Consider the following 26,964-nt stretch of genomic DNA (forward strand, 5'->3'; position numbering starts at 1 on the left):
TCCAGGAGCGGGAAGGGGTTAAAAGTTGAGTAACTGTTACATATATTGCAATTACTTAGGCCTCATGCACACGGCCATGCCCGTAATCACGGTCCGTGACAGGCACCCGCATTTTCGAACCGTGCTCCCATATAAAGTATGGGAGCACAGTCTGTAAAAAACTAAATATAGGACATGCCCTATCTTTTTTTTTTTATATATTTTATTTTCTTATTTTTAAAAAAATATATATAATGATACACATAGCTAAAGATTACAAAATAGACATATTCAGAACATTGTTACTACATAACAATATTTGTTCTAACCACTATGTTGACCATATACCTCATTCTACCTCTGAGCCCCCCACCCTCATGTGTCACACTGCTTGGATAGTGGGGTATCTTTTATAATTATGTTTTCGGAATATACTCTCTCGATCCTCTAACGAGAATAACAGATCTATAAGTGTTTTCCATCTTTTATTTAGATTATAATTTATTTTCTGGCAGATCAATTTTACCTGTATATTCCAGACAGATCAGACGCTTCAGTATGTTCCTAAAATATATATATATGTTGGCGCTAGATGGTAGATCCATTGATCCAATATAGTTTTCTTTGCAGCCAATAAAATTACATGAAGGGAATCCCTATATTTTTTCTTCTCTCCTTTTTTGATATCCTCAACATGTAATACAAAAAACCATGGGTCCTTTATGGTTTCATTCCCCAACACCTTATTGATCAGTTTATGTACCTCACCCCAAAATACTTTCAATGATGGGCAAAACCAGAGACTATGTATTAAGTTGGATTTTTCTTTGCTACACATAGGGCAGCTCGCAATATACCCAGGTATATACTTTTGCAGAGGCTTATCAAAAGCATATATTGCCTGATGCATAATTTTCCAGTATAGCTCTCTCCAATTTTCTGATGTGGTTATTGTTTTTATTGTATTATAGGCTTTCCTTAGATGTTCAAAAATAATCTCTGGGTTTTCCTCTAGGTTCAAAGAGGTTTTCCATTTTTTGACAACATCATACTCCATTTTTTTCATAGCCCATATTTAACATTAGGCATTTATATATATAGGTGATATTTTTTTACCATTGTTAGTCATACTCATCAAATTATTGTATTGGATGTTTATCACGTCCATAGGCTCCCTTGCGGACTGAAAAAGTTCATTGAGTTCAAAGAAAGTTAAGAAAATATTTAACTGGTACATCATTAATTGCTCATATGTCATTAAAATATATTAATATCCCTTGCATATCAATAATATCTCCAATATTCCTTACACCTTTTCCCTCCATATCAGACCACATCTGCCTAGTTATAGATATTAAGGCCAGACAGGGGTAGTTCTTCAAGGGCAACTCATAGTCATGATAGAATGGGAGATTAAATCTCCTAACATTCTTCAAAACTGCAAAGGTGTCTCTGAACAATATAGAGATATACTGTTTTGCAGACATATCAACTCTCCTTGCATACATCAAACCTTGCAATGGGATTGGGTGTGCAAGCACCTGCGCTATAGCTATATCTGTTAGGATGTCCTATCTTTCGCGGAGGCTTTCTATGGCCGGGACACCTTCCCGTGTACATTGTCCGTGGTCAATTGAAATGACTGGGTCTGTAATTGCGGACGAAATCTACGGTCGTGTGCATGGGGCCTTAGTCTGTAATTCAGGATCAGCATCCTCGCTCAGAGATATTCACAATTCTACAGGCTGTAGGGGGAAATGTCCCTGTTTTCCTTGTTAGGGTATGTTCACACGATTAACAAAATACGTCTGAAAATACGGAGCTGTTTTCAAGGGAAAACAGCTCCTGATTTTGAGACGTTTTTCACGGTGCTTTTCGCTGCGTTTTCGTGGCGTTTTTTACGGCCGTTTTTGGAGCTGTTTTCAATAGAGTCTATGAGAAAACGGCTCCAAAAACGTCCCAAGAAGTATCCTGCACTTTTTTTGACGAGCCGTCATTTTACGCGTCGTATTTTTACAGCGACGCATAAAATGACAGCTCGTCTGCACAGAACATCAGCAGAGACCCATTGCAAGCAATGGGCAGATGTTTGCCGACGTATTGGAGCCGTCTTTTCAGGCGTAATTTGAGGCGAAAAACGCCTCCATTACGTCTGAAAAGAGGTCGTGTGCACATACCCTTACAATGTCTACACAGAACTTGTTCTGATTTTCACTCTGGGCATGGACTCTCCCATAGGCTATGGGTGCTTCCGCAAATGCGGACGGCTACGGATGTATATCCGTACCTGTTGGATCTGTATTTGCGGTCAGTAAAAACACTTAGTCGTGTGCATGAGGCCTAAGGGTATGTGCACACACAAAATCAAAAACATCTGAAAATACGGAGCTGTTTTCAAGGGAAATCAGCTCCTGATTTTCAGGCGTTTTTTTAGCAACTCGCGTTTTTTTACGGCCGTTTTTTAAGCTGGTTTTCTATAGAGTCAATAAAAAAAACAGCTCCAGAAACGTCCCAAGAAGTGACATGCACTTCTTTTTCGCGGGCGTCTTTTTACTTGCCGTTTTTGGAAAATGAGGCGTAAAAAAAAAACGGCCCGTCGGAACAGAACGTTGTTTTTCCCATTGAAACCAATGGGCAGATGTTTGGAGGAGCTCTGCTTCCGATTTTTCAGGCGTTTTTCGAGGCGTAAACGCCCCAAAATCCGCCTGAAACCACTACGTGTGCACATACCCTAAGGCTGGAATCACACATGCGGTATTTGTGCCAGTTTTTTGAGCCAAACACAGACGTGGAAACAAAAGAGAGAAGTATTAGTCTTTCCTTTTAGAATTTTCAAACTTTTGGGATCCACACCTTGCTTCGGCAAAAAAAACTACTACTATAACGGCATGTTTGATTCCAGGCTAATGCAACAAGCATCTGCCTTCTGAGACAGATTTTTTTAATTTTTTTAATAATTTTTTCAGCATATCAAGCTCTTCCTGTTGCCATATAAGTAACATGGCAATTGATGCTGTAAGAGATATAGGTCTGATTTTGCCTTCAAATGTTAGGGTATGTTCACACAGCTTATTATCGGCCGTTTTTCAGCAGTAAATGGACGAAAAACGGGTGAAAATTCGGAAGCAAAATTCCTCCAAACATCTGCCCATTAATGTCAATGGGAAAAACGGCGTTCTGTTCCGATGGGCCGTTTTTTTACGCGGCCGTTTTGAAAAAATGCGTAAAAAAACGCCGCAAAGAACTGCAGGTCACTTCTTGGGACGTTTTTGGAGCCGTTTTTCATAGACTCTATTGAAATCAGCTCTAAAAACAGCCGTGAAAAATGTAGCGAAAAAATCGAGTGGCTTAAAAAACGTCTGAAAATTAGGAGCTGTTTCCCCTTGAAAACAGCTCTGTATTTTCAGACGTTTTTGACTCAGCGTGTGAACATACCCTATGTTGCAGGTGTAATTGGTAAATGTTGCAAATAAAACATTCATCTCTGACCGACAACATACCACATTAGCCTATAGCAATTACATACCAATAAGTAAAAAATAAGATAAGATAAGGTCTGCACATGATTCGTCTTTTTATGTTTTGAGGTTAAAGGGGTTTTCTGATCTTTTAAAATAGTGTGTAATTGTTTAGACTGCTGTAAGATTAGTCACTAAAGTACAGTCTGTAGCTCAAATGTCTCTGTAAGCCAGTCTCATATGTAGTCACATGCTCCTGGTGTTTATCTCCTGCTTGTGTGACGTTTCGTACAATGAGCACGTGGTTCCATCCGCCTCCCTATAGTACAGGACATGGCACATCACATTCTTCTTATCTCCACTGTTCCCTGCTTCTGGAGGGGTGTTTCACATGCTGGGCAGCAGATAGTTTAGTGTATAGCGGCAGAGCTGTCTTAGTATGAGACCGTGATTAATTACATCACTACCGTACACCTTTTTATAAAGGGGCATGCAGGCAGTTGTAAATATAGGCAATGTCTTTCAGAAGAATCATGGAAACTGTAGTCCTTTTTATGGCAATCCTACCGAGAGCAAGCTGTAGCAGAGGTAAAACAACTGTAATGAAAAGAGCTAGGCAACATAATGCAAATAACTACTACTGAGTATGGTGACCATTCAGACACATAGGTACTTTTCTGTGTAGTTCATAAACTTGGAAAACTTCATAAATGAGAAGATGAGCTCCTTAGTACACATTTTGATCTCACTGCATAGGCCCACATGCTACTTTATGGTGCCATCTTTTAAGTGGGTCCCTACTCTATTAGCTGCAGTATCTACTTATTTGCTCTGTTTGCTCATTTAGGCTACACGGAAAGGTATTTCCCTAAATATATATCCTGTTCACATCGTTGTGGTGCAGTGCCTGTGAGGGGATGTGGCCCAGAGCCAAGGGGCTTGGTCTTGTAGCAGAGGTGTGGCTTCCCCCCCCCCACCTTTGGCAGGTGCTGTTTTGTGGTGGTGTTGGTTGCCATGTGGTACTGCACCTAAGGGTATGTTCACACGGCCTATTTACGGACGTAATTCGGGCGTTTTTGCGCCGAATTACGTCTGAAAATAGCGCCTCAATAGCGCTGACAAACATCTGCCCATTGAAAGCAATGGGCAGACGTTTGTCTGTTCACACGAGGCGTATATTTACGCGCCGCTGTCAAATGACGGCGCGTAAATAGATGCCCGCGTCAAAGAAGTGACCTGTCACTTCTTTGGCCGTAATTGGAGCCGTTATTCATTGACTCCAATGAATAGCAGCGCTAATTACGGCCGTAATGGACGCGGCGTTCAAGCGCCTGCACATGCCGGTACGGCTGAAATTACGGGGATGTTTTCAGGCTGAAACATCCCCGTAATTTCAGCCGTAACGGACGCCCTCGTGTGAACATACCCTTACAGTAGGAATCCGCTTAAAAGAGGTTGCAGTGAAGTGGCAAGTGGGCTTATATATAGTTTGATCAAAATGTATACTAAGAACCTTCTGTTAATTTTTTAACATTAAACCTTTCTGACAGAGCCCCATTTTTCAAACATGACGTCACTTTATGTGGGCATATTTATGTAATGCTTTTATTTTTCCAAGCGATTCTGAGTTTGTTTTGTCTTGACACATTTTAGTTTACGATAGCTGTAAATTTTGGTCAATACCTTTTGTGTTTATTTGTGAAAAACACTAAAACGTATTTAAAACTTTGAAAAAATATTTCATATTTGTGCTTTTAAGACAGCTAATCATACCACAAAAAAAGTTTTAATAATTTAATATTAGCATCTTTAAATTGGCATCTTAATTTTTTGGTATTTTTTAGGACGTTAGAAGGCTTATAAGTTTAGCAACAATTTTCCACTTTTTCAAGACCAGAAGTAAATTGGTCCAATCGGTTTTAGAAATGAAGAGAAAGGTCTATGTCTATATCTATATCTATATCTATATCTATATATATATATATATATATGCATATATATTAGAAACCCCCCATAAATCACCCCATTTTAAATACTGCACCCCTCGTGGTGTTAAAAAAAGCATTTGGGAAGTCTGTTAACCCTGTCGGAAAAATTAAACTGTTGCAGATATTCAGCTCAATCTATGTTGCCCCAATTCTGCAGTTTTTAGAAATAGTCCATATGTGGCCCCAGTGTGCAACTTGACTGAAACCCAGTCAACACAATCCTCTATGTAGCATTTATGGCTTGTCTGCATCCTGCTGGGAACCGGTATTAACCTGCCCTTATATTAGTAAGTATGGCCTTTTTGTGTGTGTGTTTTTGACTGAAACACAGGTCTCAGCAATGAAGGGGCCTCTTGATGATTTAGGGGCCTCTATTTATTAGAATGTTTTACAGAGATTATAGATTTGCAGTGCGCTAAAACACAAACACCTCCCCCCCTTACCAAAGGGCCCCGATTTCGGAAACTACACCCTGAAGGATTTCATCTAGTAGTAAGCATTTTGACCCCACAGGCGTTTCATAAATTTTATAAGAATTGAGCCGTGAAAATGGAAAATTATATTTTTTCAAAATTTTTCATTTTCACAAGTGGGAATAGGAGATAAAACACCTCATAATCTGTTATGCAATTTTTCCAGAGTACAATATGTGGTCATAAACTGCTGATTGGACACACAGCAGGGCTCAGAAGGGAAAGAGCACCATTTTGCTTTTGAAGTGCAGAGTTTGCTGGATTGGTTTCCGGGCACATGTCACATTTGCATTAGCCCCTAAGGTACCAGTACAAAGAAAATTCAATTCCCCTGCGGCGACACGGTTCACTGCATTCCACAGCCGCCATTTTCTTATGCAGACCACCATCCTTTCAGCTTTCCGTCAGGGGGCATGACACGTGCTCCTGGCTAGCGACTGGTGCATGGCCATCACATGACCACCGGCAATCAATCGCTTCTCAGACGAGCCATGACACAGCATCACAGGACCTTACAAGTGCTGCTGTTTGCGCTGGGATGGCATTGTTCATTCTCTAAATGATTATGATCTGCATTTGGTACCCCTCTTTTATTCCTAAACTCTTGTCAGACACTGAATCAGTATGTTACAGTAGGGGAGCATAAACCTAGAACACTCTAGGTAACCTCATGTGGTCATTAAACCCTTCTAAGGGAGTCAAAACCCTGTCTCTTGCAGTATATTTAGTGGACTACCAGTTGTAACTGAGGAATGTGGTGAGCCCAATACTATCATGTCAGACACCAGAGAATCCTCCTGACAGGTACATAATGTAGTTCAATTTGCCTGTTCCACAATTGGCCAAAAGTTCACGTGGTCCTACTGCTCTGTGTGATGCATGCCGGCCTCCAGGCCAAGGATCTGTAAACGCACACCCTGTGGCCCCTGCTAATCAACCTTCTGGGGACTCTCCCTCCATATCTTCTTCCCCTAGCAGGCCTCGTAAACGGGACAGATCTGTGCGGTCTCTTCTGCCCTTAATATCACCTGCCTCATCAGACTTCCCTCCCCCTACAGAGCACCTATCTGTCACATCTTTTCCTCACTGGGAACCCTTATCTGATGGCAAACTCTCAGATACCAATTCATAGCTGGATGACAGGCAATTCTCCAAGTTGGCCTCTATGGTGGACGGTCTCATTACTGCTGTTAGAGACACCTTACAGATGCGGATCCATTTCCCCTTGTGAAGATGGTCACCTTCCTTCGCCCAAGGTGATTGCACAATCCTTTCCCCTCCCACTCTGAGTTTGAAGAGGTAGTCACCAAGGAATGGAAACATCCTGATAAGAAATTTACCTAGACCTCTCGCTTGAAACTTATGTATCCTTTTTCCAGAGGATATTTCCTCGAAATGGGCGAAGCCTCTGGCTGTGGATCCTCCAGTCTCCCGTCCGGCCAAGACCTCTGTGGAATAAGGTGGTATCTGCCATTGGAAGAACAATCTTTTGGATCACTGCATTGACTCTTTTTCCAGGTCCTCCTTTGAGGGGTAGCCAACTCCATCATGGTCCCCTTTCAGGGACGCTCGCTGAAGATCTGGTGATTCTCTCACCAGCTGTCCGACGCTAAACAAATATCTGTATGAAACCTTCCTGGTTGGGGTCACCTTGTGACTCGCATCTCCTTTTCCATGGTCACAGTACGCCGGGTGGAATGGCTCAATTGCTGGTCTGCCGTCACTGCTTCGAAATGCTCCTGGACTGTTTTTCCCTTTGTTGGTTCCTGTCTCTTTGGAGCCTGCTTGAACGAAATCATCTTGGAAACAACAGGTGTGAAAAGCACTTACCTGCCTCAAGCTAAGGATCATCGTGCTCCTAATACCAGGAAACTGGCACCTTCTTTTCGTCCCTTTCATAGATTCCTCAGTTCATGGGCATCCAGACAGCAATCCCACCAGGACTCTAAGAACAGTCTTTCCTTCAAGTCGTATTCCTCTTGGCGCTGCCACCCTCAGGCCGCTAAGCCTGCAGCAGGTAAGACTAGTTCCGCCTGAATGTGCGCTCCCACTTGGGTCTCGAGTAGGGGGTAGAGGCCTGGGTGCAGGAAATAGTCTCCTCAGGGTACACAATAGAATTTGTATGTCTTCCGCCCAACAGGTTCTTCCAGTTCACACCCCCTCTGTCACCTGCCAGAGCAGCCACCTATTTTCAAGCAATAGACTCTCTTGAGTACAGGAGTCATTGTCCCTGTTCCTCTAGACCGAGAATCTCTAGGGTTTTAAACAAATCTTTTTGTTGTCCCCAAAAGTTTCTGGACCTAAAACGGCTGAACAAATGACAAACCTAAAATTCGGAGTCTGACACACCAAAAATATTTTAAAACAAAAATATCTTTATTAAATACATTTTAAAAAATAACATGAATTAAAAAACAGAGATGAATTCCACAGTGCAGAAAAGACAACCAGATCACACGTATATAATATATAATATTATGTCCAAATATGTGGGTAATAAGCGACACTGTTAAGCTACAGAAATGCAAAGATACATCAGTGGTATATTACATTTATATGATATGCATATTCTGTTACATAGCCAGCATGAAAGAACAATAAATAGCAGCAGAAAAAATAGCAGCAGAAAAAAGGGGGGGGGGGGGCTAATCAGCAGCAGGACAGCTCTGTATATCTATCTACACAGACAAGTAGAATCAGAATACATGTAGATTACAGCGTGTATTGCAATGTGAGTACCCCTGATAAGAGCCAGACAAAGAAACCAGTATCCATACTATGCACACAAATTATATGGCTCAGCTGGACCCCGTAAGTAAAGAGCACAATACAAAATCAGAGCTGTGGCTGTGTTGTCAGCCACAAGTGCCAACAGCCACTCCCCCTAGTAATGATCAAAATACAAGACTCATAGTGCTGAAGGTGGACATATGCTGGAAACGCAGCTCATACCCATTGGAACAGGTCACCGTCACTGGCGTCACCCCGACGCGCGTTTCGGCCCGGAAGCCTTCGTCAAGATTTCTTATTTCTCCATGGAGTCTCTCGGGTCGGTGATCTCCTCTATAGAACAGGGGGACTTCAGTGGAGATCAAGGATGCAAACCTGCATGTCCCCATTTGCCCGTCCCACCAGTGCTTCCTGCGATTTTGAAGTTCTCCCTTACCACTATCAGTTTGTAGCTTTCCTGTTCAGCCTGTAGGTTTTAACTTAGATATATTGATTCTTTCTGTGATCATGGCAATTCTTTGTTCCAGATGGATTTCTCATCTTTGCTTTTGTAGAACTGGCACCATCGTAGCTTCCATCAAGGCCATTCCTCTTGCCAGTTTTACACTCGCCTGCTTCAGAGGGCGTTCCTCTCCTGGTGAAACCGCTCTCTGGATTCCTTAGACCACCGAATCCTTCTTTAATTGATCGTGTGCCGGTTTCTTCTTTGGAGGCTCTCCTCTCGGCGATCCCTCAGTGCTGTTCCTTTCTCACGACACAGAGCCTCTGGTCCCACCAGGAAGACATTCTCACCATCAAAATTTTGGAACTGAGAGATTTTCCTGTCTCAGTCACTGGACGACTCTTTGCCTACTTGAATCAGTAAGGAGGGACACTGAGTTAGTCAGCAATGGTGGAAGTATCAACGATACAGGAGAAAGCGGAGCTTCACGTTCCTTCTCAGCAGTCCACATACCTCGGGTAGACAATTGGGTCGCGAAACGGGTCAACCCAGGGGAGTGGACCCTTCATTACGAGGTGTTTGAACAAATCTGTTCCAGGTGCGGCACGCCGGACCTGGACTTGTTGGCATCCCAACTCAATTGCTGGGTCCCCCTCTTCATCTCAAAGTGTTACAATCCTGAGGAGTATGCGGTTGACGCTCTGGTTGCTCCATGGTATCACTTCAACCTGATTTATAAGTTTCCTCCGCTGCCTCTTCTCAGGAGGATCAAGGCTGAGAGGGTTTCCGACTTGGCAGCCATAACTTCTTGTCCTCTGTATTTGACACTCTATCAAGATAGGACGATGCTTCACACAGTGCCCTCTCTTTGCCCAAGGTGGTCTCTTCCTGCCATCTTAACGAAAATATAGTTTTGCTGTCCTTCTTCCCGTCACCGGTGCATCCTAAGGAACGCGCTTCATAATTTGGATGTGGTTCGCAGTTTGTGGGTCCACCTATCGTGCACCTTGTTCGTGGTCCCGGAGGATGGCTGTGGTCCGCTACTTGCGAGGTTTACATGCTTAAATAGAAGGAACGCTCGTTCCAGATTAAGGCCCATTCCACTAGAGCGGATGGTGCTTCCTGGGCTATGCACCCTCAGGCTTTGGATCTTCAGCTCTGAACAGTGGACACCTGGTCATCTTTGTACACATTCAAATTTTTAAGGGCGTATACATTTGCATTCGTATATGCTTCCTTTGGTCACAAGGTGTTGCGGGCATCTGTTGCGCAGATGCTTATGTCCTTTCTTTTCAGTTCCCACCCATTGGGACGACTTTGACCCCCAATGAGATGAAAGTGGAAATAGGATTTTTTGAGCACTTACCGTAATTTTTTTTTCGTTTAGTCTATTGGGGGATACAGCTTCCTCCCTGGTAGTTATGAAGTTCATAAGGTTGTCCCTCACACGTGGGTTTTCTTCTATGATACTGATTTTATTGTTCTATTAGCTTGTATGCTGCTTCTGTACTCAGTGCTTGTGGGAAGGGCCTACCTTTTTTTATTTTTCGTGTAACTTTTCCTAGTGGCAACAGCATATACCCATGGTCTGTCGTCACCCCCCCCAGATTGTGCCACTGGAGCCAAATACCCCATAAACTGTTAAGTGGGTACTCCCAGGTATGGCAATGCTATGTATGTGGACGTACACTGCTGTTTAGGCACACTGAAGGGAGGAAGTGCTTGTTCGTAATTTTGTTTGGGTTCTTACTAGTATTTCAATTTATAATGTAGGGTCATATGTAAGCTGTGCAGAGTACATCAGTGCATAATAAGGTGGTATAACAATAGGGTAAATAAATCAAAATAATTCACAGATGTGTGGTACACTGTACAGCAATCCTTTATGCACAGGCCATTGTCGCTCTGATAAAGTGTCCTTTTTGATCCCCCTTTTGGAGTACTCTTCTTTGCAGTCTGGGGAACTTCAATGGGAAATGGTTGTCTGGTAGGGCTTGTCCACACGTAACGGAATTGCTGCAGAAAATTTCTGCAGCATTTCTGTTAAAGCTAGCAGACATTCCGATGCGAAAAAAACTGCTCCATTTCCTGCATTTTTTTTACTGCAGAAAACGGTGCGGCTTTTGCTGCATTTTTCAGAGGAAATATCACCATCTCCCATCATTGAAAAAAACGCAGCTAAATCCACACCATTTTCTGCAGTAAAAAATGCAGGAAATCGAATGTTTTTTTTCGCAGTGGAATGTCTACAGAAATTTCAGTACACTTTCGGCAGCAGGAATTGACACGCTGCGGTACTAACACCGCAGGTGAATTTCTGGTCGTAAATTTTACGCAGCATGTGGATGAGATGTTAAATCTCACCCATTTTGCTGCGACTGTATTCTGCTGCATATTTTCCATCCACAATTCCAGACAGAAGATACGCAGCAATTCCAGAAGATGTGCTTGGGCCCTTCCATTCCTGGTTCCCAAACATTATGGCCTTGATAACCATTTCTTGAAACTTAAGCAATGTTCCACTTTGGCCTGCACCTCAGGATGTATTTTCATTACTGCCTTACAAAACCAGAACCTTTTTTTGTTTCGTTTTTTCTTCTTCCCCATCGACATAGCAGTATTGGACAAGCTGTAGTTTATATTGGTACCATTTTGGGGTAAATGCAAACTTTTTGATCACACTTTGTTCCATTTTTTGGGAGGCAAGGTGACCAAAAAGCAGCAATTCTGGCATTGTATTTTTTTTATATGGTGTCTACCAAGCGGTACAAATGACAGGTCACCAAATTTGTGTGTGTGTGTGTGTCTATATATACATACACAGATTTATATATATATACACACACACACACACACACACACATATATATATATATATATATATATATATTATGTTTCAGTTTTTTTTTTTTGCATCGAGAAATCTGTGTGAGGGGTTGTGTTTTTGCAGGACAGCTGTAGTTTTTTTAGTGGTACCATTTTTGGGTTCATGTGACTTTGATCAGATTTTGTTCCATTTTTTAAGACAAAGACGCCAAAATACAGCTTTTCTGGCATTGTTTTTTTTATTTTTAGTGGTTCACTGTACGGGATAAATAATGCGATTGTTTTATAGTTTGGGTCGTTACGGATGTGGCGAAGCAAATTATGTATAGTTTTTTAAACACTTTTTTCCAATAATAAAAGACTATGGGAAAAAAGGCTATTTTTGAAGCACGTTTGTGTGAATAAAGCCTTATGTAGGGCAATGTATTATAAATGTGTGTTTTACACGAACAGGCAGCTTATTAGGCACACCTGGAGGCCAATGCTGTAAAGCTTTGCGGTGATGCCAATGGGGTTCTAACCACTTAGATTCCGCGGTTGCTATTGACTGTGGCTTCTAAAGGGGTTAAACGGCCAGGATAAGAGCTATCACAGCTGTAGTCTACAGCTGAAACCTGCAGGTAATGGCGTGGGGTCAGCTTATGAGCCTGCGCCATCACATCTTGCCTACAGTGACGGGAAGAGGGTTAAACACTGGTACAATATGCCTGTCCAAGGCCCATTCAATATGTTGCAGGCAAAAGTTAAATTGATGACTGTAACATAGCACCTAAATAGCAGGTTCACAGAACTACTGGCAGCAGAAAGTGGCACTGCCTACACTTTGCTCACCGCAAATACTTATTTATTTATTTATATTTTTTTTATTTATATAGTTTTTGCTTTGTGGGAGAGGGTTACATAAAAGAAGCAGTGCTAGGAAAGTTTCCTAGAACATTTTCTATGGAAAACTGCAACATATATTTTCCCCTTTAAGGCTGGGTTCACACAACCTATTTTCAGGCGTAAACGAGGCGTTTTACGCCTCGAATTACGCCTGAAAACACGGCTCCAATACGTCGGCAAACATCTGCCCATTCATTTCAATGGGTTTGCCGACGTACTGTGCCGACGACCTGTAATTTTACGCGTCGCTGTGAAAAGACGGCTCGTAAACTAACAGCCTCGGCAAAGAAGTGCAGGACACTTCTTGGGACGTAATTTGAGCCGTTTTTCATTGACTTCAATGAAGAACAGCTCCAAATTAGGGCCGTAATTGACGCCTCGCAAAACGCGAGTACGAGCAATTACGTCTGAAATGCAGGAGCGGTTTTCTCCTGAAAACAGCTCTGTAATTTCAGCCGTAATTGTCGATATCGTGTGCACATACCCTTAAAGTAAATGTGAAATTTGCAGCAAATCTGAGAACTGCATTTGGCAGCCTTGTGTGAACAGTGTTTGTCAAGAGCATGATTTTAAAACGTAAAATCTGGCTGCTGTGGTATATTGCTTGGGCAGTCAAAAGCATGCAGTAACTGTAAATATGCCCCATTTGGTTTTAGTTGGGACTGTCCCCTGCCAGCAGATGTTGGAGTTCAAAATGCTAAATCCTTTGTTTTGCCAGGAGATAAGGTGTCCGGCGGATGCTTGTCTCCCTCTCCGCATTGAAATAGACATGCACACTTGGTTTAACGTGCATGTTTATGGGGTAGATTTTGGCTGACAGATATGTATAGTTACCCTCTAGGCTGGGTTCACACGAGCATGTTTGGTCCGTAATGGACGGAACGTATTTTGGCCGCAAGTCCCGGACCGAACACACTGCAGGGAGCCGGGCTCCTAGCATCATAGTTATGTACGACGCTAGGAGTCCCTGCCTCGCTGCCGGACAACTGTCCCGTACTGAAAACATGATTACAGCAGGGACTCCTAGCATCGTACATAACTATGATGCTAGGACCCCGGCTCCCTGCAGTGTGTTCGGTCCGGGACTTGCGGCCGAAATACGTTCCGTCCATTACGGACCAAACATGCTCGTGTGAATCCAGCCTTAGGGTATGTTCACACGGCCTATTTTCGGGTCAGAAAAATCGGAAGCAGAACACCTCCAAACAACTGCCCATTGATTTCAATGGGAAAAACTGCGTTTTGTTCCGACGGAGCATTTTTTTCACGCATAAAAAAAACGGCCGCGAAAAAGAAGGGCAGACTATTGAAAAAAGCTCCAAAAATTGCTGCGAAAATCGCGAGTGGCACAAAAAACTTCTGAAAATCAGGAGCTGTTTTCTCTTGAAAATAGCTCCGTATTTTGAGACGTTTTCGACTCTGCGTGTGAACATATCCTTAGAGTTGATATCATTAATCACAGCCCCTGGTTGTATTCAGCAAAGTAGCTCTATGGGATACTGTTCAATATAGCAGATTCATAAGGACGATACGCTCTCTTTATGAAGCATTAATGATAATACTGTGTATCATCTGTGTTGCCTGTTAAACAGTGGTTTAAAGCAGGAGAATAACTCACCTGAGTTAAGCTTCGTTCACATCTGCGTCAGAGCTTTGTTCTGACATTCCGTCTGAGCGGAGCCCTGATGTAGATGTGAACGAAGCTTAAAACAGAAGTCGGCTGTATTTAGATTAAAAACACTACAGAGAAAGACTTATAAAATAAATATTTAAAAATGGGGAAAACAATCCACAAAATGTCCATTGATGTGAAAGCTGTAGGCATTGTATTGCTCTAGCTTTTAAACCATAATGCTTTGTAACAATTCAAATGTCTGTATTTCAACTGGCCATTTTTTGTAGAAGGTCAGTGAAGCTATGTGCACATGTGCATAGTACGGAGACACTAACTGCCATAGCTTTGAGTGCAACAGGGGATGGGTACAGTGCAGCAGCCTCCTTTGTTGCTAGAACAACTTCCTTCAGTGCTTGGCATAAGGTACCCCCTTCCCCTGTAAGCTTAGCTTGTAGTTGGTTGCAACTAAGAAGTCGACCAAGCGTGTCCCCAATAAACACCAGCTTGTGTGCAGCGATCACCAACTGCTTTCCATGTCCTACAAAGATGCGTGGGGGTTGGGAACTTGCACTCCCCAGGAAGGTGTTCACACAGGATTGAAGAGTCTGTAGATGTCCATTACTTTGAGATGCATAAAAACGAAGCAAATGCCGATCATCTTCGGAAGGTTCAGGGTAGGTGTCAATCTTGGAGGTAAATACAAAAATATCATTAGTGCTTTTGAAGAGGAGAACCCTTAGGGCATGTTCACACGTGGCCGAATTGCTGTTTTATTCCGCTGCGATCAGTCCGCAGTGGAATTCTGCAGCAGTCGGTTTTTACATTTGTTTCTATAAATTTTTAGGAGTTAGTTGAGACGTTGCAGAAAATAACTGTGCGGAAATCAGGCTGCGGTGCAGAATTTCCCCTCTGAGCATGCTCATGACGTGGCGGAGAAGAAGCGGAATTTCACTGTGGATTTCAGCATTTGCAATGCAAAAACTGAAATCTGTGGCAAGTCCGCTGTGATATCTGCAACGTCTGAATTACCTGTCAAAAATGCAAATGTTGGTGCAGATTCATTGCGTAATTGCCCCAAATCTGCACCAACATTTGCAGCGGAAAAATTCTGCCACATCTGAACGTGCCCTTAAAGAGAACCTTGCACCTGCCCATGAATGTGCAGTCCTGTCATCCTTGTCTGCTGAGAGCGGAGGAGTGAGAGCATACGCGCGCACAGCACTGACGATACTCCCGCCGCCACGGAACAGAAGAAGAAGAATTCACCTTCTCCTCTTCTGTTCAGTAGTGGTGGCGGCGGCGGAGCTGCACACGCTCTCCAGCTCTTGCTGTGACACTCTCCGTAGCGGATTGGACAGTGTTACAGCGATCGCAACATGCCCCCTTGCCAATTACACGCCCCATTGACCATTCAGGGGGTTATTTAAATATCGGGCGCCAAATATAACGGCACCGATATCTAAAATTTTTTTACTACCCTCCTCCGTTATTTAAAGTGCAGCCCTGCCTATTACATGGTGCACTCAGCTGCACACGTATGGGCAGGTGAAGGGTTCTCTTTAAGCATTAGCGGATTGGTAAGCAGGCTATTGCTACAACTATCCTTTTTGAGTAAAGCAAAGAATGGACTTATATGTGTGAAAGAGGCTCCTGTTAAAACTTGTAATTTCAACATATTTATCAAGCAGCTGTATTTGTTTTTAAAGAAAAAGATAGCAGGTAAATTTCTCACCCACTTCCCCCATTGTGTTTATACTATATTTTCTATTTGGGAGACACATTCTATTTGGGAGATATTGGGTTCAGGAAACTAGCACTTAAAAAAATAAATAAAAAAAGGCTATTTGCTATTGCAAGCTGTGGTATAAAGGTATGTTCACACGGCTTAGCAAAATACGGAGCTCTTTTCAAGAGAAAACAGCTCCTGATTTTCAGACGTTTTTTGCTGCGTATTTTACGCGTGTTTTTGGAGCGGTTTTTCAATGGAGTCAATGGAAAACGGCTCCAAAAACGTCCCAAGAAATGACCTGCACTTATTTTTACGCGCCGTATTTTGAAAAAGACGCGTAAAATTACGCCTCGTGGGAACAGAACACCGTAAATCCCATTGCAAGCAGATGTTTGGAGGTGTAATGGTGCCGTTTTTTTCAGGCCTAATTTGAGGCGTAGACGGCCCGAATTACGTCTGAAAACACATCGTGTGAACATACCTTCAGACTGTGTTTACACTGCGCGTTTTTGTTGTGGTGGGTAAACTCCCCAAAAAAAATAAAGTATATCAATGTGAATTCATCAACTAAAACAAAAAATATAAACATGATAAAAATGGACTAAAAACCGTGTGACACCAGCTTTATAAGCGATGTACACCTTTTTTTTTTTAAATAAAAATGTGTAACGGTGTTTGGTGCAACTTTCTAATTACTTTATTAAAAATTATTTTTTACTTTGAGATGCAGCTGCTTTGTATTCTGTATACAGCGCAGCTGTATCTCAAAAAGTAAAAATATTTTCTAAAAACGAAATTAGAAAGTTGCACTAAATGCACTGAAAACTTATTTTTTTTATATAAAAATATGTAACAAAGGTGTACATAGCCTTTGAGGTCCTTCTAGACGGCCCAATATTGGCCGTGGAAACTAGCGCAAATCAATGTGCTGTATCATTGATGGACGCTAGTTTACTCCAGTCACAAGGAGCAATGATTGGTAATGTATTGGGCGAACGACATTCGTCCCCATGCATCAGGTTGGCAGCACATCTTTGTTTACACAAGGAGATGTGACGCAGACTAGCAAACATTTGATTGGTTGCATAAAAGATCCGATCAGCGGATAAACGAGTGTTTGATTGTTCTTTGGCTGATCATTGCCCTGTATACACAGGACAAGGACTGGAAACGAGCGTTCATACGTACGTTAATTTGTCTGAGTAAGGCCTCGTTTACACGAACGTATTATACGCGCGTGCGACGCGCGTGCTTTTCACGCGTGTCGTACGGACCTATAATAGTCTATGGGGCTGTTTAGACGATGCGTGTATTTTGCGCTGCGTGAGTGCGTTGCGTAAAACTCACGACATGTTCTATAATCTTGCGTTTTTCACGCAACACGCACCCATTGACTTCAATGGGTGCGTGAAAACAACGCATGCCACACTGACGGTCCTGCGTTGCATGCGCGAAAATCACGCCAGAGCTGTCAAAAGGATGAATGTAAACAGAAAAGCACCACGTGCTTTTCTGTTTACAAACATCCAAACGGAGTGTCAAATTCGAGATGAGCGCCCCGAACTTCACCGGGTTCGGCCAAACTCGTTTTGACCGAAACCGGTAAAAAATGTTCGGGTACGCGACGTCAGGAGACAGTCACTGTCCACGGTGCTGAAAGCGTTAAACTGGTTCAGCACCATGGACAGTGACTTCCGCTCCGAAAATCCATGAACCTGTAAAAAAAAAAAGACGTTCTGACTTACCGATAAGTCCGGTCCGACCTCCCGGGATGACAGTTCAGTCCAAATGACAGCTGCAGCCAATCACAGGCCAAGCACAGGCTGCAGCCAATCACAGGCTGCAGCGGTCTCATGGACTGCGGCGTCATCCTGGGAGGTGGGGCCGGATGGCAAGAGAGGGACGCGTCACCAAGGCAACGGCCGGGAGACCGGACTGGAGGAAGCAGGCAGTTCATGGTAAGTTTGAATGTCTTTTTATTCACAGGTTGGTGTATATTGTGATCGGCATTCACTGTCGAGGGTGCTGAAAGAGTTACTGCCGATCAGTTAGCTCTTTCAGCACCTTGGACAGTGACGGGCCTCGACTACCTCATCTCTATGATGGCGGCTGCGTGAAAATCACGCAGCCGCGCATCATGACACACGGAGCTGTCAAATGCCTTTTGCGCGTTTAAAACGCAACAAGGCTGCGTATACGCAGTGCATACGCCATGCATACGCGCGCAAAACGCAGCGTTTTTTGCGCGCGCAAAACGCATACGCTCGTGTAAATGAGGCCTAAAAGGGCCTTAACACCTCAAACTAGATTGAGCATAGCCACGTCCTTTTCTGAAGTAAATTAAGGGCTCATATTACTCTGTATAAGCTCCGATTTGTAAGGAGCTGTAATACGTTACCCATAGAACCCCTGTATGCCTCCAATTTCATACAGAAGGTTTTACATTTTTGCTGTATTCATAGAAAACAGGATATTAAAAAAAATAATAGTTGTGGCATGCTACAGCAATGTTCTTCCTTAGGGTATGTTCACACGCACTAATTACGGACGTAATTCGGGCGTTTTTGCCCCGAATTACGTCCGAAAAATGCGCCTCGATAGCGTTGACAAACATCTGCCCATTGAAAGCAATGGGCTGACGTTTGTCTGTTCACACGAGGCGTATATTTAAATAGACGCCCGCGTCAAAGAAGTGACCTGTCACTTCTTGGGGCGTAATTGGAGCAGTTATTCATGGACTCCAATGAAAAGCAGCGCCAATTACGTCCGTAATGGACGCGGCGTTCAAGTGCCCGCACATGCCGTTACGGCTGAAATTACGGGGATGTTTTCTCCTGAAAACAGCTCCGTAATTTCAGCCGTTACGGACGCTGCCGTGTGAAAATACCCTTAGGAGGAATTATTTTACTAACGGTGCCATACAGAGATGTATAGAATAGTGAAGATACAAAGGGTACATTCACACACGGTGTAAAAATGTGTCATGAAATACGCAACAGTAATTCCGCATCAGAATTTGCTTTGCGTATTTCAGTGTGGAATTTCGTATAGCGTTGAAGTCTTTTATGAAATTCTGCAACATACAGTGAACGCTGCCGAATGTATTATGCAGAGAATTTTAATAAAGGGAGATTTTCACGCACCCATTGACTTCAATGGGTGCGTGATGCGCGAAAAACGCACAAATATAGGACAAGTCATGAGTTTTACACAGCGGACACACCCATAGACTAACATAGGTCCGGCGAGGCACATGAAAATCACGCGTGTTGTACGGATGTATTACAAGTTCGCCTAAATAAGCCCCAAGGTGAATGATCATTTATTCTTGTAATTGTCCCTGCATCACGATAAGGCCCTGTTCACACGGATTTTTTTGCAGGCAGAAAACTCTGCCTCAAAATTCCGTCTAGAATTTTGATCTGCCTGCACACCATTTGCCATGATTTTCGCTGCGTTTTTCACCCACGGCCATTGAGCGCCACGGGCAAAAACTCAGCGAAATACGCTTTCTCTGCCTCCCATTGATGTCAATGGGAGGTCAGAGATTTAAATGCCCGAAGATAGGGCATGTTGTTTCTTTTTCCCGCGAGATGGTTTTTCCGCTCGCGGGAAAAAAACGCCTCCACCTCCCATTGAAATCGATGGGAGGCATTTTCGGCTCTTTACACAGTCTTTTTGACGCGGAAACCGCGTTTGTAAACAGGGCCTAAGACCTTATTCAGCCGGACGGATTTTACGTCCATGTGAAGTCCGTTGAAGTAACTGACTGCACACGGACCCATGCAAATCAATTGGGCTATTCACAGATGCGTGATTTTTCACGCATCTGTGTGTCCGTTGTGTGAAACTCACTGCATGTCCTATTTAGTCAGTTTTTGTGGACCACGTCGCCAAGGGCCGGCATCAGCACCCGGGCAAGTGCCCGGGCCCGCTCGGCCACTGGGTGCTGACACTGCCGTCATGGCTCTTCTCATGGCTGCCGTCCTGGCTTCCCTGGGGAGTCCAGGGCTGGGCTGGCAGATGCCCACCAGTAAAATATGGGTCCCCCCATATTTTTCCCTACCCTCCCCCCGCCGCGCTAGTCCTTTAAGGTCCCTTACCTAGCAGACGTGCGGCACATCTGCTAGAACACGCCCCTCCTCTCCCCTGACGCTGCCTCAACCACCAGAGCGGAGCAGGAGCGCCAGAGAGAGGACTGAGGAGAGGCAGCCAGGCTGAGGTGAGCGCAGTCTTAAAACACGCTGCTCACTGCACTCAGCCTCCTGCCCCCCCTGCCAGTTATGAACTTAAAAAAAAAAGTAATCGCCGGCCAACGCTAGAGATGGAGGGGGGTGGGGGGATTTTGGCTGTTTGCAAGGGGGGGGGGTGTCAAAACATCTCGCTGACTGCAAAGGGCTCTATGGGGGGGGGGAATTATCTGCAAGAGGGGTGTCTGAGCATCTAGGACTGCTCTGAGCCCTCAGCAGTCAAAGTCAGACCCCCACACTTGCAGTATACTTCTTCCCCATAGAGCCCTCAGCAGTCAGTCAGATGCTCAGACCCAGGGCCAGCATCAGCACCTGCTGCCCCTTGGGGGGCTCACTCGGCCGCTTCCTTATGCTGCCGTCATGGCTCCTCCAGGTGCAGAATCCCCGGCCAGAGTGTTGCCGATGCTCTTGCCCGGGATTCCGCTCCTGGAGGAGCCCCTAACATGGCTCCTCTGGGACCGAAATCCTCGGCCATAACGTTCGACAACGCTCTGGCCGGGGATTCCGCTGTTAGAGAGAGCCCCAATGGCGCTATCTACAGGGGATACGTGTATGTGTGAGACATTATCTACAGGGGACGCGTGTGTGTGTGTGGCATTATCTACAGGGGATGCGTGTATGTGTGAGACATTATCTACAGGGGATGCGTGTATGTGTGAGACATTATCTACAGGGGATGCGTGTATGTGTGAGACATTATCTACAGGGGATGCGTGTATGTGTGAGACATTATCTACAGGGGATGCGTGTATGTGTGAGACATTATCTACAGGGGATGCGTGTATGTGTGAAACATTATCTACAGGGGATGCGTGTATGTGTGAAACATTATCTACAGGGGATGCGTGTATGTGTGACACATCTACAGGGGATGCGTGTGTGTGACACATTATCTACAGGGGATGCGTGTGTGTGACACATTACCTACAGGGGATGCGTGTATGTGTGACACATTATCTACAGGGGATGCGTGTGTGACATCTGCAGGGGATGGGGGTGTGGTATTATCTGCAGGGGTCACTGTATATATGGGGGCATAAACAAGGCCTAACGTTAATATGGGGGCACAATCTGGAGTCCTAACTTCTATATGGGGGCACAAACTGCCATTTTCCTGCAGCTGTGAGTTCCCCTGCAAGGGGGCCCACTAAGTCTGTGTTGCCCAAGGGCCCACATAAACTTGGAGCCGGCTCTGACGTCGCCCATTGAAGTCTATGGGTGTGTGAAAAACACGGACCGCACACGGACGACATCCGTGTGCTGTCCGTGTTTCACGCACGAGTTGCTAAAGAAATGCGGAGGGAAAAAAAACAAAAACAGGGAGTGCAGAATCACGGACGTGACAATTTGATGCCACACGGAACTGATACTTATGAAAGGTCATCAGGGTCTGATTATCTTTGATGCAGCCTGAGGTTCACAGATAATTTCCATCTTTATTAGATCGCATTAAGGTGTGCCACTTAGGGTTTACCTTTTATGCTGCAATCTGTTTAGATTGACACACCACCAGTCCAATTCCTGTATAGACAATGGTGGATCAGACTTCCATGCACAACAGCTTGTATTACCGTTTTTTTCGGACTATAAATCACATCCAGGTTTTATACAATAAAATATTGGAAAAAGATTCATTTTCCTACTACTTTTACAAAGCAAAAGCGATTTGTTAAAAAAAATCATTTGTTCTATTTCACCACATTTTGAGAGCCATTTTTTGGTACATACAATTCATCACCACTTTTTATTTAACTCCTTTTTTTTTTTATTTATTTTTTTAACATTGTGCTTGGGGGAAAAAAATGGGAAAAGGTGTTTTTTTCAACTTTTAATATTTTTTTTATACTCACTGAAAATGCATCTAAATGTTATATTTTTTTTTTTTTTTTTTACACATTTTATTAGTTCCCCTAGGGGACTTGAACCAGCGATCATTAGATCGCTGGTACAATACAGGGATGAGTTACAGAAACAGCGTAACTCGCTGAGCTATGCGGTTTCCGTAACTCCCATAGTAGTGAATGGCAGCTACAGAAGCAGCGTAGCATGCTACGTGGTTTCCGTAACGACTATTCAGTTCTATGGGAGTTACGGAAACAGGGTAGCTCAGCGAGATACGCTGTTTCCGTAACTCGACCATGTACGCTGTTTCCGTAACTCGACCATATACGCTGTTTTCGGAGCTACAGAGTTCCGGAAACAGCGTAGCTTGCAGAGCTACGTTGTTTCCGTAACTCCCATTCACTTCAACGGGAGTTCCGTAAACAGCGTAGCTCAGCGAGCACTCGGCTGTTTCCGTAAGTCCCGACCACCTAACCAGGAAGTGGCCGGGAGACAGTGGAGCGAGTAAGCTAGAACAGGGTTTAGGGGGCCCCGTTCTAGAGATAGGTGCGGGTCCCAGAGGTGGGGACCGCATCTATCTGACATTTATGACATATCCTGTGGATATGCCATAAATGGCCTTCATCTTAAAACCCTATAAATGCTGCGATCGCGATTGACCGCTGCATTTAAAGAGGCTGTCACCACATTATAAGTGCCCTATCTAGTACATAATGTGATCGGTGCTGTAATGTAGGATTGCAGCAGTGTTGTTTATTTAGAAAAACGATCTATTTTCACCAAGTTATGACCTATTTTAGCTTTATGCTAATGACTTTCTTAATAGACAACTGGGCGTGTTTTTACTTTTGACCAAGTGGGCGTTGTGGAGAGAAGTGTATGACGCTGACCAATCAGCGTCATACACTTCTCTCCATTCATTTACTCAGCACATAGTGATCCTGCGTTCTTAACTATGTGCAGTCACATACTCACATTAACGTTACTGAAGTGTCCTGACCGTAAATAGACATGTCCAACCAGGACAGGATGTCTATTCACAATCCCGACACTTCGGTAACGTTTGTGTGTGACTTACAGCACAGCAAGCGTAATCTCGCTGTAAATGACAGCACAGCGTACTCTCGATGTGCTGTGTGAGTAAGTCACACACAAACGTTACTGAAGTGTCGTGATTGTGAAAAGACATCCCGTCCTGGTTGGACGCGATGTCTATTTACTGTCAAGACACTTCAGTAATGTTAATGTGTGCGTATGTGACTGCACATAGTGATCCTGTGTTGTTCACTATGTGCTGAGTAAATGAGAGAAGTGCATGACGCTGATTGGTCAGCGTCATACACTTCTCTCCACAACGCCCACTTGGTCAAAAGTAAAAACACGTCCAGTTGTCTATTAAGAAATTCATTAGCATAAAGCTAAAATAGGTCATAACTTAGTGAAAATAGATAGTTTTTCTAAATAAACAACACTGCTGCAATCCTACATTACAGCACCGATCGCATTATGTACTAGATAGGGCACTTATAATGTGGTGACAGAGCCTCTTTAACTAGTTAAAATGGCCAGGAACAGCGCCATCGCTGTTCCTGGCGGTTAGAGAAGCATGTCACCTGTAAAACACAGCTGACACCTGCAGTGTATAGAGTGGGCTCAGCGTGTGAGCCCACTCCGCTCCAAACATCATCCCGTCCCTGCTCTATGATGTTCCGGTAGATCATGGGTCGGGAAAGGGTTAAGTAAGAAGCGGTCAGGGGGCCTGGCACTGCCGGGTCCTTTGACTGTCGACTATAAGACGCAGGGACTTTTTAGCAAGATTTATTCGTCCTAAAAACTGCGTCTTAGTCTGCAAAATACGGTATTTTGCAGATTTTAGTGTAACCTGTGGACTTCATTGCCTCTGCCATGAACTATATGCATTGAAATCAATGAAACAATCCTTTGTCATGTGAAAATTAGACAATCTGACCTCATGTGTTGTGAGGAGAGGGACGACAGGGTTGCATGCATTCAAGAACAAGACACAGGGAAGTGAATGGAAGCAAGTGGGAGGTAATAGACTTACTATTTTATTTTTGGCCTCACACCATACAAATAAGAGATAAGATCTGATGTAAGAAGCTGGCGCTGTCAAATACACCGAGATGAGTAGAGGGTCATGTATACAAACTCTCACACAGCAATTTGTCTCCCAATTAATCAGGTGTAATGTACTTATTGCTCCATATGCTACACAAGAGGTCTTCCGGTGAGGGAGGGTGCCTGGTTCTCAGGTTAGGAGTGGATGTTTTAGGACATGGTGCGGTAGGATAGATGCAATACATACCAGTTATGAAGCTTGATTTGTTAATGATTACTTTACACTGGGATGTTTTAGTTTGATAAATAGAACAAATCATAGGTTTATAAATGGGAGTAACCTAAGGCACATTGTGTAAATCAATAATTTGACCTTCCTGTAGGAAAATATTTTACTATCGTTCCTTGCAGATAGAAACTCGACCAAGTCGGAAACAGGAGGACCAGTTTTTTTTTTACGAGACACATAACCAACTTTGAGAAAATCTGTTACCTTTCTCTCCTGTAAAGGTTTCTGTTCCAAATTCTTTTTTTGGTCTTTGGATTTTGATGCGATTTGTACAATAGTACCCTGGTAGACAGGGAAAAAAGATACATGCTGGTACAACCAGTTTATATAGGGTGTGAGAATATAGCGGTTTGTGATAAATAGGTATAGGAGTGCCATAATCTAGAAGGCGGGGCCTTTACTCACCTGTAAATGAACATAGTGATTGTCTCTGCATTGAATCCTCTCGTATTCACTGTGGGCATCCTCCCCAGGGTCACTAGGAGTTCCATGAAGGATAGGTGGCGGTGGCAGAGGTCGATCCTGAATGCTGCCTTTGCGATGTGATGCAGGGGAAGCAGTGGGTATTGCAGGAAGTGGCCGTCTTGAAAGGCTTTCACTAGAAGAAAGCCGCGGTCGTGGGAAGAGAAGGGCTGCATTGGCATTTACCAGAACCACAATACACCCACTTTGCTCTTGAATTAAATGAGTCATTGATAATTCAGTCCCACCCTCCTGTAGTGCCCGAAGAGCAAGTTCCAGTTGCTCTAAATGTCCCGAAAGTTCTCGATGTAGTGATGGGTCTGAGGCTTGGCAAGAGTGGAGAAGAACAACTTGTGCCAAGCCGACAAAGTCTTTAAGGGCTTCAACACCTTGAGCGGTCCCTTGATCTTCTATACATCCTTGTCTTGCACCTTCTTGAGGCCCATCTCTCACAAGTATCATTGTCCTTTGTAGTTCCTGATGCTGCATTCGCAATGCCTCTACTGTACAAAGCCCATCAGTATGGGGATCTCTAATCAAAATAGAAGGTAGACCGGACTCTCTACTTCCACCAGAATCTATTGATCGAGCACTGCCAGTGCTAGAAACTGAAAGACGGTGGGTCTGAGGTGGGTCAATGGGTTCTGATAAGTTACCACAACTAAGAATATCTTCAGGTGCTTCATAAAGATTCTGAAGACCAGACACCCGTTTTAAGTTAGAGGGCATGGAATAAATCCCCTCATCTTCCTCATTATCATCTAGTGTCACATTCTGAAATGTTGGCGGCACATCATAAACATCTTCTGGAATCTCTTCAGGTGGTGAAATAGCGTCACATTTTACTTCTTTTACTCGCAACACAGGACTATCATACATAGATGGTGTATCTTTCAACAATGATGACGGCATATCGTAAACCTGCAGTACATGAGTAGAAAATACCATATACAAACCGTAAGAAAAGGAGTGATGGTAGCAAACTGAATTACAATTCTGCAGATAAATACTGTTTTTATGTTTTAGATTAAACGCACGCTTATGTAATATTTAATACATTTATGACTTGAATTATCATATATACACACACACACACACACACACACACACTTTCATCCTTCTCAATGAATTTGAATAACATGAAAAAGTTAATTTCAGTAACTCAATTCAAAAAGTGAAACTCATATATTCATTACACACAGAGTGATCTATTTCCAGCATTTTTTTCTTTTAATGTTGATGATTATGGCTAACAGTTAGGGTATGTGCACACGCACTAATGACGGACGTAATTCGGGCGTTTTTGCCCCGAATTACGGCCGAAAATAGCGCCTCAATAGCGCTGACAAACATCTGCCCATTGAAAGCAATGGGCTGACATTTGTCTGTTCACACGAGGCGTATATTTACACGCCGCTGTCAAATGACGGCGCGTAAATAGACGCCCGCGTCAAAGAAGTGACCTGTCACTTCTTTGGCCGTAATTGGAGCCGTTATTCATGGACTCCAATGAATAGCAGCGCCAATTACGTCCGTAATGGACGCGACGTTCAAGCGCTTGCACATGCAGTTACGGCTGAAATTACGGGGATGTTTTCAGGCGGAAACATCCCCGCAATTTCAGCCGTTACGGACGCAGTCGTGTGAACATACCCTTAGGGTATGTGCACACAACCTCTTTTCAGACGTAATGGAGGCGTTTTACGCCTCGAATTAAGCCTGAAAAAACGCCCCTAATACACCATTGCTTTCAATGGGAATTACGATGTTCTGTTCCCACGAGTCTTTATTTTATGCGTCGCTGTCAAAAAATGGAGCGTAAAAAGACGCTCCGTAAAAAGAAGTAGCATGTCACTTCTTGAGGCGTTTTTTGGAGCGGATTTTCCATTGAACACTATGAAAAGCGCCTCAAAAATC

At 43.7% G+C, this 26,964-nt stretch overlaps 1 protein-coding gene across 4 annotated transcripts in view; it reads right to left on the reverse strand.

Moving 5' to 3' along the window:
* Positions 1 to 14,532: 14,532 nt before the first annotated feature.
* EFS (embryonal Fyn-associated substrate) overlaps positions 14,533 to 26,964 on the reverse strand; it is a 32,906-nt gene continuing 20,474 nt past the window's right edge. For 3 of the 4 annotated variants that reach the window (XM_075828908.1, XM_075828909.1, XM_075828907.1), the window contains exons 5-7: positions 24,991 to 25,968; positions 24,790 to 24,867; positions 14,533 to 15,082 (exon numbers count right to left, since the gene is read on the reverse strand). In XM_075828908.1, the coding sequence (XP_075685023.1) occupies positions 14,663 to 15,082; positions 24,790 to 24,867; positions 24,991 to 25,968 (1,476 nt within the window). In that variant the 3' untranslated portion in view covers positions 14,533 to 14,662. The remainder of the gene's footprint in view (positions 15,083 to 24,789; positions 24,868 to 24,990; positions 25,969 to 26,964) is intronic. The other variant, XM_075828910.1, reaches the window with a different exon arrangement.

This window comes from Rhinoderma darwinii, chromosome 1 (assembly GCF_050947455.1).
Source record: "Rhinoderma darwinii isolate aRhiDar2 chromosome 1, aRhiDar2.hap1, whole genome shotgun sequence".
NCBI lineage: Eukaryota > Metazoa > Chordata > Amphibia > Anura > Rhinodermatidae > Rhinoderma > Rhinoderma darwinii.